General features: G+C 35.6%; 1 protein-coding gene and 1 long non-coding RNA gene across 2 annotated transcripts; both read left to right on the forward strand.

Annotated features, from left to right (window-relative positions):
- Positions 1–14449: 14449 nt before the first annotated feature.
- On the forward strand, positions 14450–15785 carry LOC128549026 (uncharacterized). Its single transcript, XR_008367425.1, has 3 exons — positions 14450–14542; positions 14847–14885; positions 15700–15785. It is a non-coding gene; the product is annotated as an uncharacterized LOC128549026 (long non-coding RNA).
- Positions 15786–17088: 1303 nt separating this feature from the next.
- On the forward strand, positions 17089–19994 carry LOC128548761 (17-beta-hydroxysteroid dehydrogenase 14-like). The gene is made up of 4 exons (XM_053524182.1): positions 17089–17148; positions 17954–18021; positions 18924–19005; positions 19558–19994. Exons 1-4 carry the CDS (start codon positions 17089–17091, stop codon positions 19705–19707), a joined length of 360 nt encoding a protein of 119 aa, XP_053380157.1. The 3' UTR covers positions 19708–19994.
- The last annotated feature ends 1836 nt before the right edge of the window (positions 19995–21830 follow it).

Here is a 21830-nt window from a genome sequence, read left to right on the forward strand (position 1 = left end):
CCCGCATAATAAACTTTTATCAAAAATCACACATATAATAACAACAACTATTTTCCACATTGTTTTCATGCAAGGTTTGATTATGAAAATTAGAAAGTTACTGAAAGAAAATTGTGACTGCGAATTATATATGGGTAATATATTTGTGACTTCCCTATAGTTAACCAATAGTTAGCATTTTCAAGAGTGGTACAGGAAATTAAAAATACTGTGTACCATTGATTTTATAAATTGACCATGCATACCAAGTTCACTCGGCGAAAAAGAAATGCATTAATTATTATTTTGTAATAGCCTACTGCGCATTTGTATCAGTGGGAAACTGATAAAATAAAAAAAAATGTCCTTAGAGTAATATTTTTATCTAAAAAGGCAATGCTTCGACACATTTTGTACGGATGTATTAAATAAGTCTCTGTAAATTTATGTAAACTAGAAAATTTTCACATTAAATATTTTTGAATATAATTGTTGCACATATACAGATTGCTCGACAGTGTCAGTTTTTTCCATGGTTATAGTTTAAACAGACATTTAAGGAATATTTTATGATTTGATTGTATCACTGTTTGACGTTTACTGTTGGCAAGCAACAAGAAGACTTACAAACCTACTTAAAGTTTCACATATGAAGTGTTCAAATATCGACTGATAGAAAAATGCACATCAATTATTAGATTAAAGTACTGTAATAATATATAGCAAAGTAATATATATGTTCAGCACAACCTCTCCAGAGCGGTCCTCTCTTAAGCAAAATCTTCTCCATAACAACATCATCAAAATATCCCTAAACTGAAATATACTATCAAATTTACCTCTCCAGAACAACACACTCTACATAACAGTCAATAATTGTATCTCCCAAAGGGTGTTGCTCTACAGAGGTTACATCGTACTTCAATAAGTACGTTGAACAGACCATAATGGCATCAATTTAAAATCGCTAGTAGTGTGAAACTGCACAGGTTTTTTCCAGTACTGATCTGAAGCTTAGGCTTAGACTTATAACGATATTTTTCCTTTTGCTCTATCAGTATTAGATTAGATATTAGCGGTGAAATAAAATTTAACAAGAAAGTAGCTTCGGCAACTAAAGACACCTCTCTATAAAACCTGAAAAGTATAGATACGCTATCAACAAAGCCGTAGCAATTAAAATATATGCGGTTCTTCAATCTAACGTATTGTATTCCGTCATATTCTCTTAGAACAAATGTAAATTTCTAAATATGTTAAAAATCTGCATACTTAAGATGTCAGTCATACCAGCTGTCATTCATACAATGGAATTGGGGAATAAAAGAAACAACTGGTTTGACTCAACAAGAATGAAGCACGGCTTTTCGAATATCCTTTCGAAAGTTCTTGTTTTTTCGAGAACTCAATATACAATATTGTACAGGTCTCCAGTGTTGATATTGGTCTTTTAAGGTCTTTTAAATTTTTGTTTGACACCCTGATTAACATTCTGGTATATGAAAATCTTTTGCTTCTACAGTAGTAAAGAATGTTGTTTTTTTCCCACTATTTAAGATACCCCGGATACTTTACAAGAATCAAACCACTACTGGAGTCGCTATTGTTACAAAAGTGTGTCCAAAATAGCTAAAACTTGCAACGATAGTATATATTAATTACTTTTCTGATGTCCATTGGCTGCGTGTCAAGTTACCTTCATTGTGATCCTCTCCTATATATAACCAGTTTGATATAATTGTTCCTTCATAAAGTTACAATCTATTATTAAATCAATAATCCTTGACAAATAAGGAAGAGATGGAGTTTAATAATTTGCATAAGCCTTATGTACTTTAGCTTTAATAATATCTGACGCACACCAAAATTTTTAATTATGAGTTTCAGTTTCCATTTTAGATTATTTATCTGAGTGCTGATCAATCTATACTAAGTGTCGGTAAAATGTGTCCACAAAATTTTTAAATTGTTTTATCTGCAAGTTTAGGGGTTAAATAAAGAGATTCCAAGTTTCGTTTTCACTGTTATACTACGTGTGTATCGGCTTGATAATTGTAAATAAATAATTATGCTATTATTTTAATAAATAAAACATGTATAGTACTGGACAGTTTTCATTGACGCTGAATATATATTTCAGTTTCCCATGAATTATCATTTATTAAAAATACTTGATGATGACCCACTTTGTAAAAGGAAGTGTCAACATAAACGATGCCGTTTTGCTTTTTAAAATCACATTTAAGCTCATACAAGCACGACATTCTCATGTCAATCGATATTGGATCATTTGGTGTCCGTCGTCCTTTGTTCAGAATGATTTGTTTATATTCTTTTAATACAAATTTTATTAAACTAGGTTACAATGTGTATGGCTACAAGATCTGTGTGTCCATTTTAATCAATGGCTCAATCGAACGATTAGATCAAGAAACACCGCTATTGAGTTTATCTATATTTACACTTTAGTATCTTCATTTCGTTACTAATCCGATTTAAATCTGGCTAGTTCTATAAATCTGATAAAGCGGAAATAATGACGTAACGTCGGAAATAATCGCGTAACGTCGGAAATAATCGCGTAACGTCAGTTACCCGGAAATTAAAGCATGGACTCGGCAAAGGGAAATGAAAATCATCCAGTGAGTAAACTAAAATTTTGTTAAAACAGCAACATTAACACAGGTACCTTCATAAAAATAAAATATGATTTTAAAACGTATGTAACGTTAACTCATTCCAAATAAAGTCTTAAACTCGAAATATTCGGACCTCTTTAATGTTGAGCAAATATCTGAAAGAAAGACTAGCACATGCACCTATACCTTTTACAACATCATATTAATTAAAGATCATATTATTAGTTACGACTGTGAGAAATTTCATTTAAATCTATATTGTAGAAGTGTGTCATTGGTCTGCTGCGTCAAGTGTGGTGTGCTATGTGTTGTGTGCTTGTCACCTTCCGCTTTCAGCATCCACCGCTGGCTAGCCTTCTGGTGAAAAAGGAGCCGAGTGCGTAAGTCTTCCCTGCCAGTACATAGCCTCTCTGCAGACATGCTCTTTTGCCATGCCTCCAAGTTGGTGCCACACGGTAACTGAGCACCTTGCGGCCCAGGCAGAACTGCAGGGGACTCGGAGGAGGTCTGCCCCAAGACATGCGGCATGCCAGGCCCACCGGTGTGTGGACACGCCCTGATGCATATGAACAGACCCCCAGCTATGGGACAAATAGTTCCTGTGTTCCCAGGATAGGGTTTTAACTCGGAACTAAGGGTGAGGTAACCCCGAAAGAAACCTAGAGAGTTGAAGACAGAGGTGCTGGACCATTGGCACTCTCTTAACAAACCACAGCACCATGCAATATCGCTATGACTACACAGCCATCCGGAGTTCAACAATGTGGTGCTGAATCTTTAAGGTCCCTTCAGGGCGATTCAGTGCCGAGCTCTGAGCCTCGACAGAATCCACCCACAGCTACTGGAAGTCCCTCCTTCAATCCACAACATGCAAAGTGAAGGAGGAACACACCAAGGAGAAGAACCAGTTCGCACCAACCTTTCAGGAGGATGCATTGGAATGCAGAGGGTATCTTCAACAAGAAAGCTGAACTTAAGCATATCCTCAATGAGAAAGACATCAATGTCTGTTGCATTCAGGAAACTCACCTACAGCCAGAGAAATCCTTCAGTCAGAGGATACCAGTGTTTTCGCTGTGACAGAATTGGCAGACGAAAAGGAGGCATCATGCCATTGGTCAGGAACAACATCAGCGCTGTCCAGACCAACACGCACATGGATGACTCCGAGTTCCAAGTTCTGAGCCTCAGAAAGAACGAATTCAACTTGAAACTTCTGAATATATACTCTCCAAGTGACAAAGCTCTGTCCCTTGACAAAGTTACAACTGATGAAACCAGGTTCATCATGGTAGGAGACTTTAACAGTCACTCACAAAGCTGGGGATATGACCACCTTGATAAACCTGGAGAGGAAGTGGAGACCTGGCAAGATGATAACAAGCTTAACCTCATCAACAAGCCAGATGATCCCCCAACTTTTACTCCAGAAGCTGGCGAACATTATCAACCCCTGATCTTGCTTTATGTACTGATGACATACATGGACATGTCAAGCGGGAAGTCTGTGAACAACTAGGAGGTAGCGACCATCGCCCAGTCCAACTTACTATGGACCGTATAGCCTCTACTTTACCTAACATCCCAAGATGGAACTACAAGAATGTCAAGTGGACCTTTTACCAAAGTCTGAGTGATGAGCTCTGTAAAAACATCAGAGTGGAAGGTAGAGACATCAACCGGGTTGTCAAATACTTCAACGCCAGTATACTTAAGGCTGCTTACAGCGCCATTCCAAGGGAAGCAAGAAAGGACTATAAGCCCTACTGGAGTGGGGAGTTGGAGAATCTACAGGCAAAGTTTTAAGAAGCCAGAGATGAAACAGAAAACAATCCCTCGCAAGAAAGTAACCACTCTCTACAGCAAGCCAAGACCTAATTCCTCAGGCACAAACGGGAAGCACAGAGGAAGAGCTGGAGAAACAAAACAGCCTCGCTCAACCTAGTCCGAGATGGCCAAAAGCTGTGGAGATTGACGAGACAGCTGAACGATGAAGAAACAGGAAGAGGCTCAGTAACTTTGGAAGAGAATGATGAACTGTTGACAGATAAACAAGCGGCAAACACTTTTGCCTCTAACTACAAAGATGTTTCCAACATCCCCATCAACAGGGAACGGCAAAGGGAAGCCCGAAGAGAAAAAGGGGAAAGGCTGACAAGCCAAGTGACACCAGAATGCATGAAGCATAGTCTTAAACTGCATGAGCTACAGACGGTTCTTAGGCAGTTGAAGACAAAGAAGTCTCCTGGACCAGATGGGGTAACAAATGAAATTCTGACCCATCTAGGTATTGCAGCAATTTGAAAACTCCTGGAAATTTACAACCACAGCCGGACACAAGGACTGCTTCCACAGATATGGAAAGAGGCAGTCATGATCCCCATCCACAAGAAAGGGAAGGATCCAAAGAAGACTGCAAGCTATCGCCCAATCAGACTAACCAGCTGTATTGAAATGACCATTGGAGAGGATTGTGAATGCACGCCTGAAGTGGTACATGGAGACTAACAACCTATTCGCAACGCAACAAGCTGGCTTCAGGTAATTCCGCTCCACTGAGGACCAGACCACTTAACTATCGCAGGAGATAGAGGACGCCTTTCAAGAGCAGAAAGTCGTGCTTACAGCATGGACTGATCTGCAGAGAGCGTTTGCCAAAGTCTGGACTGATGAACTCCTCGTCAAGCTGATGAGGACTGGAGTAGGAGGTTACATGCTGAGGTGGATTAAGTCATTCATCCACAACCGGAGAGCAAGAGTCAGTTTAGAATATACCAACAGTAGGAAGTTCCTGTTGCGCCATGGTGTCCCACAAGGCGGAGTCCTATCCCCTAAACTCTTCTTGCTTTTAATCAATGATCTGGTGTCTGAACTACCGAAAGGAGTTAAGGCTGCTCTCTACGCTGACGATCTGGTTTTATGGCGTAAGGAAGAACATGCCACTACAGCCACATACAGGATGCAAGAAGCCATCGACAAGCTTTCAGCTTGGGCTGAAGATTGATGTGTATCGATCAATACAGAGAAATCGTCCACCACACTATTCTCCCTGTCGTCAAAAGCATAGGACGGGTAAAATCAAGATGGGAAATACTTCATTGATTGAAGCAGACGAGGCAAAATACATTGGAGTGGCCTTTGACAAACGGCTGACCTGGAAGCCCCGCATCAGTCAAGCAGAAGGGAAGGCCCGTAGGAAGCTTTCCATGATGCGCAAACTTTCTGGAACAACGTGGGGAGCAAATGAGCAAATACTCAAGACAGTATATCAGGGGACAGCGAGACCCCATTTAGAGTGTAGCTCAACTGCCTGGTCCACTACTGCCAAAACTAACCAACAGGCTTTAGACAAGGTTCAGAACCAACCATTGCGGATCATGACAGGTGCTACAAAGTCTACACCAATCTCCTTCATGGAGAAGCTAAAAGGCACACAGCCGTTACAAGACAGAAGACATGCAAAGGTTCTGCTTCAAGCAGAGAGGTTCAGGTCTTTTCAAGACCATCCCATGAAAGCCAAGCTAGATGGCTACACAAAAAGCCGGCTCAAACATAGCAGCTTCGTACATGAGGCAAAAAACTCAACCGAGAGTTCAAAACTGAGCTGAGCATACCAACAACTCTCCTTGGTAGTGAAGACATTATAAACCCACTAGCGAATGATCTGTCCTCAGTGAATGTGAGACTTGTTGTTCCTCGTCTTGACCGCGGGAAGCAAGAGGATGAGGGCATTTGGGAGAGTCTCACACTTGCTATGATCAATGAAGACTATCCTCCGGAATCATGGACTCGTGTCTATACAGACGGATCAGCCACATGCGCCGTCAAAGATGGAGGAGCAGGAGTTTCAATTCAATACCCATCTAGCAATGGTTGAAGACTCGGCAGAAGAAAGCTCCTCAGTTGTATTTCTCACAGATGCACTGTCTGTCATGGAAGCTCTATCAACAATAAAGCTCCGCAAATCAGTCTCGAAAATCTTTTTTATTTGCAACATTTGTATGATAGCATTTAACATTGCTTAAGTAAATTCTGGAGTTGTGTAAAATCAGGTTAAAATTTAATTCTACATTGTACGTGAATTGTTACCTTTCTGAAGAATATGTAAAACTATATCAGTTTTGTCAAATATTTATACGGATTAAATCGGACTAATAATAAGTCTACAATTATATGTCATCAGCCTATCAAATTGCTGTATCTAATCATGGTCACCCTCTAGCACATTCTATACAGAAAGTATATATAAAATCTCGTTTAAGTTTGATTATGGGGAAGAATGGAGTAATGTGGCATTGACGTACTTCTGCACGTTTGAAAACCCAGAAGTGATGGCGTAACGTCACTTATCCGTGAAATAGAATAAACTAGGCTCTGATATTTGAAAACTTTAATCAAACCGCGACTAAATGATAATTGCTGTGTTAATTTGTTAACTCAGGCAATGTTTCTATCGGATTAAATAACATTATATGAATTTAAATAGATTGATAAATCCAACTTAAAAATTGTTGTCTTTGTAATCATGGGTACGTATCTAGAAACTAAGCATACACATTCGATTTCTTTGACCAAATAAAAAGAAAATTTGTACATGTACAGCTGTGAGAAGTTTCATTAGAATCTCCATGGTATAATGGAAATAATATTTGTTTGGATGGGGCAAGTAAAATGGATTGTTCCACTCCTCAAATCATCTCATCCCAACTCAACTTTAAGCGAAATTAATTTGCGACCTTGATCTTTGTCGGACCAAGCCAGTTCTAGCGGTCTGCAGATCGCGTCATCTTCGCTTACCTTTATGCCAAGATTGAAGTCAAAACCTTGAATGGTAATCAAGGTATGACCTGGACAAAAAATATGACACTGGACAGATTTTACGTTGTTTTGACATATTTGTCTCATGTACCTTGCACATCGTCCCATTGCCACTTATCCAAAGTCAATGCCCGGGTTTGCTTTTTGAAGATTTCTTATTCCAGCGCCAACAAAAAATGATTTACGAATATGGATTATCTGAGATTTGTACAAGACTCGCAAGCATTATGAAGTAACACATTAAAACGTGTTCATTTGTGGAATATTGCGTTGCATTTGCATAAACGGCTTTAAAACATTGGCCTTTATTATAGCTCTGAATAAGATCAGGGTAAAGAACCAAATTTGCTCTTCAACATTAGTCATAAATACATCAGCAGTTGTCTGAGGTGACATTAACGGTTAATCTGTAACAGTTTAGACTAATAAACTTTAGGAAATCAATTTCATGTTAATTGGTCTCTTTAACGCCGAACGTTTCTAGGCATCTCCAGTCTTGTGTAACAATTAACCTGTATGTAATACGTCAACTGGGGGTATGATTGTGCTGCTTCTTGTTATTATAACGTAGTTTGTTTAAATATGCTTCTACCGGTCCACGTCTTAGCAGACAGGAACATCTTAAACGCATGAGCATATTGCCATATATTTTGTACGAAGGAAGCAAGAATAAACGAGAAACTTGTCTTTGTTCAGTTAACCTTTAGCACTTTGTTGTCATTTCACAAAACTGTCCCGACTTTAAACTTCTGTGCATTTGTCGGATCTGGCAGCACACAAGATGCTGAAACCATAAATATCATACATGTATTTAGTTTCTAAGCATGAATAGCTGACGAGGCTAGCGGTGTCTTCTTTTCTTGGCCTTTAACACTTTAAGTCATACAGGTAATCTATCAAAAGGCTTGTTGCCTCCTAAGATATGATTTTCACAGTCTGCGGTTAAAATAGATTACGTCACTTACATTTTGGTAAAATAAGTCCTGTAGTTCTGAGACTTATTGGATCATTTTGATCAACCGTTGGAAGTAAATAAGATGCTTTCTGTTAAGTCCTTGGAAAGTGTACCTATAGATAATGGCAGTCGTTAATCATCTAAATCAGACGAGAATAGTAAGCAGCCGTGTTAATTTACCTTAGATTATACTACACGTTTTTGAGAGTCGTATAAAATATATCTAAGATCTCCACTGGCTGTAGGTACTATTTGAATTTTGAATTGATGCTTAATCCAAAATTAGATCTTCTTTTCATATGCAAAATTTATTGCACTGTTGTTATTTCTTATACACTACAATATTCTGATGATATATCATTCATGTGGTCTTCGCGGCCGAGTGTTAAAAGTTAAAGTCGCCGACCTCCACTCATAGTGCTACTTGAGTACCTTCCAATCTTCGAATCAATGTTCATATGGACACCTCCGCAATTAAAACTGGATAGTCGTCGTATAACATAAAGTGTGACGGCGTTGGATTTAATCCAGCAAAAACTTACCAAGACATTCTGGCCGCAGTATACAATCAATTCAACTATAAAGTATGGCTACCCAATTTCTTCTAGGACATAATTGTTAGATTAGGACAATAATTGGATATTAAAAGTAATCGAAAGTAAATAAAATTGTCTAACATCCTTGTTTTGTATGATATTTTATTTACAAGAACGAATAAATTGAATACCTATGTATATTTTCATAACAGGCTATATTTTCATCCCAGCCAACAAATGAATTTAATAAGGTTTGGTTCCTTAATTGGAGTTTAGGTATGAGACAATCTTTTCAATATCTTGTTTTCATTTTAAGTATTTTTTGTTGCACCTATACTGTATTTCAGCTCAACAGCCCTTTTCTGTTTATCCTTACACCAACACTGATACTGCTGATAATACAATTTTAAGATAGCTTTATAACATGAAGTATCAAAATAATGACTTATTAAAGATATCCTATGCCCATTTTTCAGTAAAATATTGTATCTGTAGATATTTACTTCAAATGTGTAAAATCCTCATCAAATGTATTGAACATTTAACAAATAATCAAGGCCTTCGAGTGGTTTATCGTCTAATTTATCATGGTTCAGAGTTCAGATGCGTAGGAATTGAACCACGAGGGCGTTAGCCCGAGTGGTTAAATACTGAAGCATCTGAACGATGATTGTTTTCATTCTGACATGCTCATTGACATATTATAATAAGTATTATGCTGGACTTCATTTACCCGAGGAGTAATGTATCGGACGTCATGCGGCAATTTGACGTCATAATTGACGTCATAATGCTCTCTTACCGGTCCGCGCGTCAACCGTTGTTTATCGCAGAATATACAGAGCTTGATTTCCTTCTTTGTTTAACTGGAAATCAAAACGAGTCATGTTAGAATAGTAAATATATAAATCAAGCTTTACATATAGGGCTACAGTCATATTTAAATGACATGTACATGTAATAACAGTAGATAGATAAATTTGTAACTTAAAACAATATCTTCTTTAATGTTAAACTGCATTTTGTTTTGAAGTCGGGAATTCCTTTGTTAGATAAAAACATCATTCATTTCACTAAGAATTCCCATAGGTAACCGTATCTCTGACATCTTCCTATTGATATGGTTTATCAGGTTCTTCAAAATATCACAGTTACAATGATTGTTAATTTCAAGAAACTGACAGTCTGTAAACTACACTGTGAAATGTCTCTCATTCATTTGTAAGTTGTATTAATTAACATATACATATAGATTACATAATTCGCGGTACAACAGATCCACTTCTATTAATGTTGCTTCCAGAAACAGCATCTGTCATTCAGGGGACCATAAGCTTCTTTGAATTTATAATAATATTTAATTTTGATGTTTCTTATTTTGTAAACATTTTAAGAGATCTTGTTCAGTCATTTGAATCATATTTCTAATTTGTAATTTCAGTTGTGTATGTCAGTATATACTGGTTTCAGTAGTTACTTTCATTCAAAAGAAACCTCTTCACTATACTACGCATGAACAAATCAGCTTGTCTTTAATTGGCATGTCTTTAGTTAATGGTACGTTTAAGCTATTACCCGCCGCAAAGATCTAAGTTATTAACTTATAAAATTCAGAAAAATAATTATCATGTTTTTATTTAATGAAAGAGGTAAATGTTAAGATTTATCACACCGCTAAGATGTAAGGAATTAATTACATAAATTGTTTTTACTCGAAAAATTATTGTTCAGTACATTAAATACAAAAAAAAAACATACATGCATTCTTTGTATTGCGTTACACATTATTAATTCTGATAAGAGTTTATTAAACTTTATTTTGCTTATAGTCATGTAAATAGTAAGAAAATACTGGAGACTTGAGATGCGATTCAGTACCCCTAAAATGCACCAGATCTCGCCATTTATGATTGTTTTTTTAAAAAATTTCTGGGGGAAATCCCCCATACCCCCCTTACGGGAGGGGGATACCCCCTCCCGTACCTACCCCTTCGCGGCCCCAATATCAAACACCTTCCGACGCCCCTGTATAGAATGCTCTTTTATAGAATCGTCTGAATATCTTAAATGATCCCATGAAAAGTGGGGTTCAGAGTCAATATAAAGAAGAAATATATATTGGTAAAGATTTTTGATCTCCTTGTATATCAAAAAGAATGCAACGCTGTTGCATTAAAAAAAAGTGAATATAACATGTCAAAATGTGCAGTCGTGTCAAGTGTGAGTGTTTGTAAACGATTTGGAAGTTTACTGAATACTGCATAATATTATGAACATCCCTCATACAAAGCCACTTATTACCTGTGAATTTGCTGTAAAAGGCACTATGTAAGTACGTAAAACGTGCAAGAAGACTCTTTCTTGCATAAAACTGTCGTTATAATAATTTTCAAGGGTGTATCATCGCGAGAGTGAAATTGTGTTCAGAAGGAAATCACATATCACTAACACACTTTTTTATATTTGGTGTTACATTTCGAAACCTACAGGTATAGAAATTTGATATCGCGTAATGAAAACACATTCAAAAGAACGTATTATTCATTTCAACACGCCAAAAGATTTATGAAATTAAATTTATTTTTCTGAAAAAATAGATCAATTATACTTTAACATATGATAACATATTACTATCCAGATCATATTTTGCATATTATGGAAATAAATCCTTTTTGGCCAAAACATCCTATCTCAAAACAAAACTTTTCTTGGCCTAAACATCTTAGACCAAAACGTCCGGGCCAAAACGTCTGTGGCCAAAACGTCTGACCTCTATCTGAAACTGTTTCCTTTTTGCCCTCTGCCAAAAGCGGAAGCATATTGTTTTTGTGTTGCCCGTCCGGCTGTCAGTCTGGGGGTTTATAATGCGGATTGTATTTAAGCTAGAATCTCCACATTTTACATCACGTATTATCCCCCTTGACTCGGTATGCCACTAGGTTTATGCCACTTCAATTCAATTCATTTCAATTCAATTCAATAGTTTATTAGACATAAACTTATATACAAGTTCATCGTCATTACATATAATTGTGTATGGCGGTATAGTTAAACATATAATATGAGCAAAGTATGAGACGGTTTGAGTTAGCATTTATACAATCAACAATATATGAGCCATGCCATGGGAAAATCAACATAGTGGGTTTGCGACCAGCATGGATCCAGACCAGCCTGCGCATCCGCGCAGTCTGGTCAGGATCCATGCTGTTCGCTAACGGTTTCTGCAATTGCTATAGGCTTTGAAAGCGAACAGCATGGATCCTGACCAGACTGCGCGGATGCGTAGGCTGGTCTGGATCCTTGCTGGTCGCAAACCCACTATGTTGGTTTTCTCATGGCACGGTATTATATATTATTTGTATTTACATTACAAATACAGTATCACATTTACCCTACTGTATATATATTTCTCTTGCTATTCTAACTATATTACAACTATATTTTTACTTAACTGTTGTATATACATTAAAATATTCATTTGTATTAATAATTTGCGGAATCCCTTGGGATACGTTGGTGCCCTCGCCAAGCTGGGCTTGGGTACCGACGAATCTATCACTCGCTATTTTTTAGATATTTTAACACACACAAAAAATCCATGCATTATATCTACATTTATTGTAGTCGCAACTTGACCGCGATGGTTGACCTTAGGTTGATTATTCATATCGATTATTTCATTGTAGAAATCAAGGGTGCTTAGGGTAGCCGTGTATATTTATATGGAATTAGTCTGTATACAGTGCAGTATCAAAGTATATATACTTACATAAGATCAGTTAAAACTTTCCAATATACTAATTTATATTTAAACAAATTTATATTTCCTTTTTCTCGTGCAGGTCGTGTTTTACGTACACTCCTTTTCAATAATAGGTTGTGCCTCATTTTGTATTATAATACAAAGTTCAACCATCGGGGTCAAGTTGCGTCTACTATACCTGCGGTTGTTATCTACGATCTCGAACTGGGCCAATGATATGAGATAATATTACAATGCACCCTGAAATGCAAAAAATCTATGTAACTCACATGTAAAACTTGGTCTTAAAAGGTAAGGATTTAAGTTACGGTTATTGCATGTAAGTACACATTTTCATCTGTGTGTATATTTTACACTTGATAATATCGAGATATAAATACTTCGCACCGTTGTACATTTTGTAAACTTTGTTTCAATCGGCAACGTCAAGTAGTGAACCATTGTTAATTCATGAGTTTGTTGTTTATAGCATTAATGATGTTACAATAACGCATGCATTACTGTTTTGACACACACTGTAAATGGCGTACAGGTTCGAACGAATATTTAAAGTTCTCCGCGTTACGTAGTATAGTACTGTTGTGTTGACACCGTGTATCACAAAATCGCTAAGGGATTAAACATTGCTTCGAGTTGTCAGCACTCTTTGTTTCGTAAGTTACAGGTCAATTCAAAATATTGGTTTGAAATACCAAGAACTAGAGCTGTTTAAAATCAACTTTAACTATATTTTAAATTTAATTTAGTTTGAAACATTTATGTGTCATTGATGGACATATTTTGGTACAAACATTAACAACTTTTCAATATAAAAACGATAATTAATGATACTAAAGTTGATTACAGAGATAAATTAATATAACATGTAGTTATAAATATTTATAACTTGTAAAAAAATGAAACGTTGCCTTTTATATGTTTTAGTAAGTCTTATTGTACTAATTATTTGCAACTTTATATGCTTTACGAACGTTGTGTTTAATATTTATACATTGATCTGCATCTAGTTCATTGCTACGTATCTTAAGATTATATATTCTGAGACCCACTGAAGGTTTAGTGTTCAGCCCTTTTTCATCTTGTCACCAGTCGCATTAATGAATTTTACATCCCAAACGGAGTTAACATCCATAGCGGCAAGAAACTGTAAGACAGCGGCAGCTTGAGTCATGTGATATCTATTTTTACATGGATAATTACCTTAACCCTGGTATTTGATTAAAGAAATTATATTTTAACACAACGAAAATATTACTGCCTGCGGAATGAAAAATGATACACATATGCATTTGGACTGTTTACATGAAGTATATGAAAACATGGTTCTGCTATATATATATATATATATATATATATATATATATATATATATTTCAATTCGAATATGTATAAACTATTTTATGTAAAGAAAAGGTGGATGAAACAGGAAACAATATTTGTTAGTGCGTATATGGTGCCAAATGGTATGTCGACATGACGTCAGAATGAACGTGTTTTAAAATGTACAGTGTATTAAAACATGGCTAAGAGGTTACATTCTCGCGGAATAATTAAGGAGTGCATAGACGTCTAGAAAATTATTCTGCGAGCCTAATAATCAGTTCATAATGTATGAATTAATTGTAACACCATTTTGTCATATCACCTCATAGCACATGTCCGTTTAACATTTTAAGATGGACGTTAATGTACGTGTATAAAACTAGGCTGTTTTTACAACCTGTTCTCCCAAAGCAGTTTAAATTCCGGCATTATATTTTTAGTATGACGTCACTGCGCTTTCAAGATAATGTCGCCATAGTAACCGGTGGCTGTCAAGGTGTTGGAAGAGGCTGTGTTGATGTTTTGGGTAATACTTACTTATATCGGGAAGATATGTGTTTAGAATCCACCATTACGTACAATACGATACATATACATGTGCATGGAATAGACGCTCTTTCAAAAAGTTGTTAATAATGCTTGAGAAATCGTAAACTATATAAATAAGTATCATGAATTTTGATTATTATTTAGCTATAGTTGGAAAATGCTTCTTACGATTACATATCTTTTTTTCAGTATACTGTATACATAAAAGACTTGTAACAATTATTTCATTCTTTATGACACATTATACATGCCATGATTAATTTGGCTGTTTTATTTTTCAGTTGAAAATGGTGGTAAAGTAGTTGTTTTTGATATAAAAGGTATTTATTTTTGTCTTTAAATAAAATAATATGGAAGGTTGGGTGTTTTGATGCCTTTATGTGAAGTAATATAAAGCCGAACGATTCTTAAAATAACATTATAATCTTCGACCCTGTTCTGTTTACCATGTATCACCGTAAAATGTCAGTACAGCTGATGTTAGTGATATATTTTGACTGATTAGAAGGTACTATACCCTAATGATAGCATGATTGCCGAACAAACATGAGAACGTGTCCATTTCATGACAAGTGATAAAAGTTTATATCAGTATTTCTGTATTTCTTTTATTTTAAAGGCCCGGTATGGGTATGGCTCAACAACTCAGTCGCGTTAAAAGCAGATATCATTTACTGTTGTAGCAAGTCATCACTTTATATTTGATATATTTCCATTATTAAATCCCTGTTTGTATACGTTTGTTATATTTAACGAATATCATATTTGATATTTGATACCAACAATATCAGAATCGGAAATTTCTCTTTGCTTGTGACATTGTGAACTCTCTAATGAAACTAAACATGTTTGATGCAAAAACAAAACAAATATTTGCCGTCGGTGAGGTCTGACTACAAAAGATCTGTTCATAATCAGTATGCTTTACCCATGAGCTTATTTGTTATGGTAGGAAAACAAGATATATAGATTTTGACAAGTTATTAAAACGTTAAACTCCCTATACTTCATAAATATCTATGTAAATATCACATTATCGTTGGGCAATAGTACGTGTATTTATTCACTCTATATTTTCTGTTTTGCGAGAACTAATTGCTATGGAAAATATTATCATTAAGATTGTTTTTACAGACGAACTTGGGTCAACAATGATAGCAAAAGGACCAGGTGAGAAAAAGTATATACACTGTGACGTCACAAAAGAGGACGAAGTTAAGGTATGATAACAGATGCACTTTTATGATATATGCGTTCTCGAACGGGAAATCTTCTAAGAGTACTAAAGTATAAAACTAAGTAAAGTTTATTTTTTGCTAAATTTTGATCGGAGCAACACTGTTGCAGTAAAAGTTTATTTTACATTTATCAACAGTTGTTTAGAATAATGTGACGACAGATACTTTATAATCGCAAATATTTCACGGGAAATTACAGTTTAAAATTTAGTTAGATCTCCTAATTTTTAAGTTGATCAAATCTGTTATCCTATGACTTGCTACAGATTGCCGTTTCAGAAAGGCAATGATTATTTTCATCGCTGCAGGTTCGTTTACGGACCATTTTCACGAACCTACAATTTGATAAAACAGTAGTACTTTACTTGGACTGGCTTAGTCAGAGCGAGCTTGCAATATTTTTATTTGCATCATTTTGGTCGACCTGTGGGTTTTCACTTTTTTCTACGTCATTAGCTACGTGACCTCTGGGACAGTACTGTGGTATGATACGATGATAAGTAACAACCACTCCCTAATATCATTACTCCAGTTCAGGTGACATGAGGTCATCTTTTGTTCACGTGACCATAAATTTGCATATTTGTTTTCATTCACTAGATTGTTTTAATTAAAACATGGACTTCAGTTTATGTTGTTTTAGTCGCTGGATTAACATTAAAATGGTTTTAAGGCATACCTGGTAGCACTGCATACCTGCACGTTGCGAAAATAGTTGTTTTTCTGGAAAGCCTAAAACCATTCAGTGTTGTTGTTTTTGGAATGTCATAAGAACTGGCAGTTATTAAACTTAGTATACATTTTTACAATGGTGGCGGCAGTCACCAAAAATAAGATAAGTCAAGTAGAAAATTCTTCTGTTTTGTCTACTGTGAGGCAAAACAAAAGGGCACTTCGTGTTCAAAAAGATGCTTAAACAGTTTATAATTGTGTTGAAATCTAAAATTTGTTGTGAATTTGTTCTTACTTTCAGAAACAAACATAATGTAAAAAAGTAATCACTTGCTCAAGTTATATTTGATTTGGCTCATGCGCATGAAGTTGCCTCTCATGATTTCTATAAAGGGACCATGAAAAATTACATTTATAAGAAAACTGCATTGATATAAAATAAATATTTCTTTCCCCGACTCCTTTACTCCTTCAGCTAAACTTGATGTACAACTGTACATACAGTGAGAATTAATACATTTTATTGATCAATTATATATTATTATTATAAGGTATTGCTGATAATTCAGACATATATACATACATTCATAATTACTACACTAAATACATTCGTATGTTCTTGCAGAAAGCAATTGATCTATCAGTACAGCATTTTGGCAAGCTTGACTGTCTGGTAAACAACGTCGGAATTCGTAAGTGTTTCAAAACTTACTATGTGTCAACCCTACTACACCCACATCACATATATCAATGGTAAATTTGTAGTATTTCAAATGCACTGTCGGCAATTTCTTACAAGACAGTCTCATAGTTTTTTTACCTTAGTTATATCGTGTATAACTACATTATTACACAGTAGTTGTCACAAGTATTTGGTGAGATCTTTCGATCTAAAGCCAGTTGATATTAGTTTCATGTGGCTTAATTCTTAAATCGGCCATTTCAGATTCATCAGTTAAACAAACAGCCCATATTAGATTAGATAGGTGTATCAGTAACATGTATATTTAAAAAAGAAAACAACAAAAAAGAAAACACGTTGTTGTCTTACGATTGTTATAATTTGGATGCTTTAATAGAAGTAGAGGACCTCATGTACAAGCATGTGTTTTCAAACTGTTTCTTCAAAATTAAACTTAACAAAAATCTTAAGAATTTACTCAAACAAGTATTTTTTTCCAGAAGCTTTGAATAAAACAGATGAAAACAACCCCCCACACAGTTAAGGCATCTAATTCAGCCCAATTTAGAATGTGACATTTGGTAAGGTTGCATTCTGTCTGGTCACCAAAATCAATTCCACAAGCTGGATACAGCTTTTCTCAATATATTACATGATTTTAGAAGTCAGAGTTTTCCATATAGCTGTCGATATATTGCATTTGGAAGAAAATGAATTATGTAGAGAAAAATATAAAAGAGAACACAGATAGTAAAATACCTGATAAAACTCTGAAACTCTGAAACTTATATTTTAGGGAGGAGTAAAAGCACTTACCAAAGCTTTAGCAATTGACGAAGCCAAGCACGGTGTAAGAGTAAACTCGTGAGTAACCATAATCACGTTGTTATTTTCATAACTGCCAAGTTATAATGCCGGAAGGAAAAGGCAATATTTGTGTAATGGAGACAAATTGAAGCAGTTTACTTATTGGTGCTTACTTTGGATTAATCCTGATTACTTTGTCTATATGATAACAAACAGATATGTTATTTACATTTTCAACCTTTTTTTTCCCAAAGTATTTCAAAGAAGACATTTCTTTGGATCATAGGTGACAACTGGCCTTTTGCCGAAAGAACACACAGATATTTCGTAATTTGTATATTTATGAAAAGATTTGTTTCGGAATAAACTAAGACAAAAAAAAATCGAAAAGAATGGCACAGTGTATAAAAAATATGTGTTTCCTATTGCAACATCAACATTTCTTCTTTCTTTACACTAGTGCCATACCAAATTTATGTAACTGCTTTATTTCAATCCCAAACATGTGATAATAGATAAATAAAAAGAGAACCTGATTATATTACAAATCACTTAATAACAAAATATTGATTTTAAATTATATTCTGGTACTTTAACATGTGTAAATGTTGAGTTCTGTTCAACCCGTGACTAGATGACGTGGACGGTATCTTGTATGTCCACTGTCGTTAATGCACAGGCTCAATCAAACCGAGCCTGCAACATTTTCGTTTCTGTCGTGTTTGGCGACCTATGGTTTTCCACTTTTCCTATTTCAATCGGGGATACTCCGCTACAAATACATCTTACAAATGGTCCGTGTGAATACTGTGAGTTTTCTTTTCTAGGTTAATTTTAATTACTACTAATTCTAGTAATATTTGATACTCAAAAAGTTACGAAGATTGTCTGATAGTTATTTTAAATTACAATTTATTCAAGTGATGTGAATATCATAAATGTCGACCAATATTTTACAGGCTTGCACCAGGTGCAGTTGACACGGTATCTTTAAGAGAAAAAGTCCCTGCAGAACAACGAGAGTATCTCGAAAAATGTCATGTAAGTTACAGCGAATAAATTTTTCTCTAAATTTGGTCAAACTTATTCACTAAAAATGTCTGAAATGTTGTAACCTATTTCGTATATCTTACGTCTTCTTCGAGAATTTTTCCATTATAATCAGTAATAGATGTACAAAATCACACTCTAGACGCGTTACATAGAGTTCAGTGCTACTTTGAAAGTAATTAGGAGCATAAAAGATCGAATATTTTGGTAAAACGAGGCAATACTGTATTACAGTCAAATAACAGAAATACAAACACTAAGTTAAGAAACATATGCATTAACTTAAGAAACTATAACTTTTAAGTGCAAAGCAATATTTTTTTTTCTTTTCCAATGCTCGTTTGGTTATAAAATGTAGTGAAACAGAGGTTACTAATAACTATATCACATTCGACTTCGTAAAATGTTCAAGAACGACAGACTTTATTAACATATCCAGTCTTTGTTTAATGAATTCCGTTGATTAATATGTTTTGAAGATGTTTGTTCATACTGTTTAGTCTGGCATTGCATCTGGTTTATTATTTGTATACTGTATTTCAGACCTTAGGCAGACTTGCCCAACCCCGTGAGATTGGTAAAGCATGTCTGTTCCTGGCCGTAGATGCTACTTTCACCACAGGGGAGGAACTCATGTGCACTGGTGGCGCAGAAATTGGATATGGCGTAAAGGATCCAAATTCGTTGTATTAGGACGACTCACATTTTACAGTGTTGTTTTTCATTCACAAGTTATAAAGTATCTAAAAGACAAAGTCATCCACATAATGCGACTTGTGCTTTCACTTTCAATACATCATTAATATATATAGCAATAGGCACCACGGAACGTTTGAGATGGCATTATTGTGGTCCATACTTTTTTGTAATTATAGGTAATAAATAATATACTTGTATAACAATAGTGGTTTATAGTTAATTGAAACTAACTAGTCCGAAGCCAGAGCAAAACATCATTCCTTGTGGTTTAATTTACAGTGTTTAACTTAATCCAGACATTTTTCTGCTGTATTGTTTAGATTTTGATATGTCTTAAATATATAAGACAGTAGAATAAAATGGTAACACATTTTGTCTGTAGTCAGAAGTAGGCCGGAGTGATGTTAACGTGTAGAGTTTTTAATACAAGTACTATTTGCCGTATTAGAATTGATACGAAACATCGTAAGATTGAAGCATTTGATTTTTAAATACACAATCCTTATTTCATTTCTTCTTCCTTGTCTAGACATTGAATCTGTTGTTTCAATTTTAACACAACGTTATTGGTAGAACAGGTCGAAACGTTTTTTTCAAATGGAGAGCCGATACATTGGTTGGTTTAAATTTTTTGACAAGAGAAATTAATTGATACATTACCTAAGCAACATTTCTCCGAATTGGTATGAATATCTTCCAGTTGAAAATAGACAATGTCCATTTTGTAGATCATCAGTAGAAAACGAAGCACATGTTACGTTGTATTGTGATACTTCCTCAGTTTTAAGACATTAGTTTTTATCTGCTGCTGTAGAAGTTAAACCAATTTGAAACAAGTGGATGAAGTATTGCCATGCAATAAAAAGTCCCCTACTGGAAGGCACCTTATTTTCTCTATTGTTTTTTATAGTAACAACAAAGGGAAGTTAATCCTTAAAAAAGTCCACACATAACCATTTACTAGGTAGAGATAAGTTAAAATACACCTTAAAATTGGATAGAACTTGCATGTTGTACCACAGAAAAGTGGTCTCGATTTTTCCCTACAGCCAGCAATAAAACAAAGTTACACTGTAAGCTGTTTATAGTAACAACGACGGGATGTAGTTCTAAAAACAAATGTGCCTCATGGTGGTTGGTGAACATTGGTGCCAAGTTACATCAAAATCCCTCCATGCATGAAGAAGAAATGCTCCAGACAAAGTCATTCTTGAATTTGACATTTGTCCTTTAAATGTGACCTTGGCCTAGGGACCTGGTTCTTGCGCATGACATTCCGTCTCATGATGGTGAACATTTTTGCCAAGTAATGTTAAAATCCCTTTAAGGATTGTTGAGTTAAAGGCTGGACAGGAAAACAGCCCTTTTGGCATTTGACTTCCAGGTGTGACATTGACTTTTCAGCTATGGGCCTGGGTTTGCGCATGAAACGTTTCCCTTCCAGGGGAATATTTGTGTCAGCTGATATTTAAATCCTGTTTTGCACAACAAAGTTATAGACCGGACAAGAAAAAAAGACATTTGTTCTGCAAGTGTGTGACCTTGACCTTTAAGCTAGGGTTCTGGGTGTTGCACATGACCTGTCATCTCATCATGGGGAACATTTATACCAAATCATATTGTAATCCCTTGATGGATGTCAGAGTTATTGACCGGACAGGAAAACCCCCTGTTGACCTTTGACCTCCAATTGTGACCTTGACCTTTAAGCTAGGGGACCGGGTCTTGCGCATGACACATTGCCTCATCATGGGGAATATTTGTGCCAAGTAATATTAAAATCCCTTAATGAATGACATAACTCCGGACAGAAAAATACCCTGTTGACATTGAACTCCAATAGTGACCTTGACCTTTGAGCCAGGGGTCCAAATCTTGCACATAACACGTTGTCTCATCATCGAAAACACATTTATGCCAAGTAATATTGTAATCCCTTGATGGATGGCAGAGTTATTGACCGGGAAGGAAAAACCCATATTGACTTTTGACCTCCAATTGTGACCTTGACCTTTAAGCTAGGAGTCCGTGTTTTGCGCATGACATGTTGTCTTCTCATGGGGAATATTTGTGCCAAGTATTATTAAAATCTCTTTACGAATGACAGAGTTATGGAC

This window comes from Mercenaria mercenaria, chromosome 15, assembly GCF_021730395.1.
Source record: "Mercenaria mercenaria strain notata chromosome 15, MADL_Memer_1, whole genome shotgun sequence".
In the NCBI taxonomy this organism is placed as follows: Eukaryota; Metazoa; Mollusca; class Bivalvia; order Venerida; family Veneridae; genus Mercenaria; species Mercenaria mercenaria.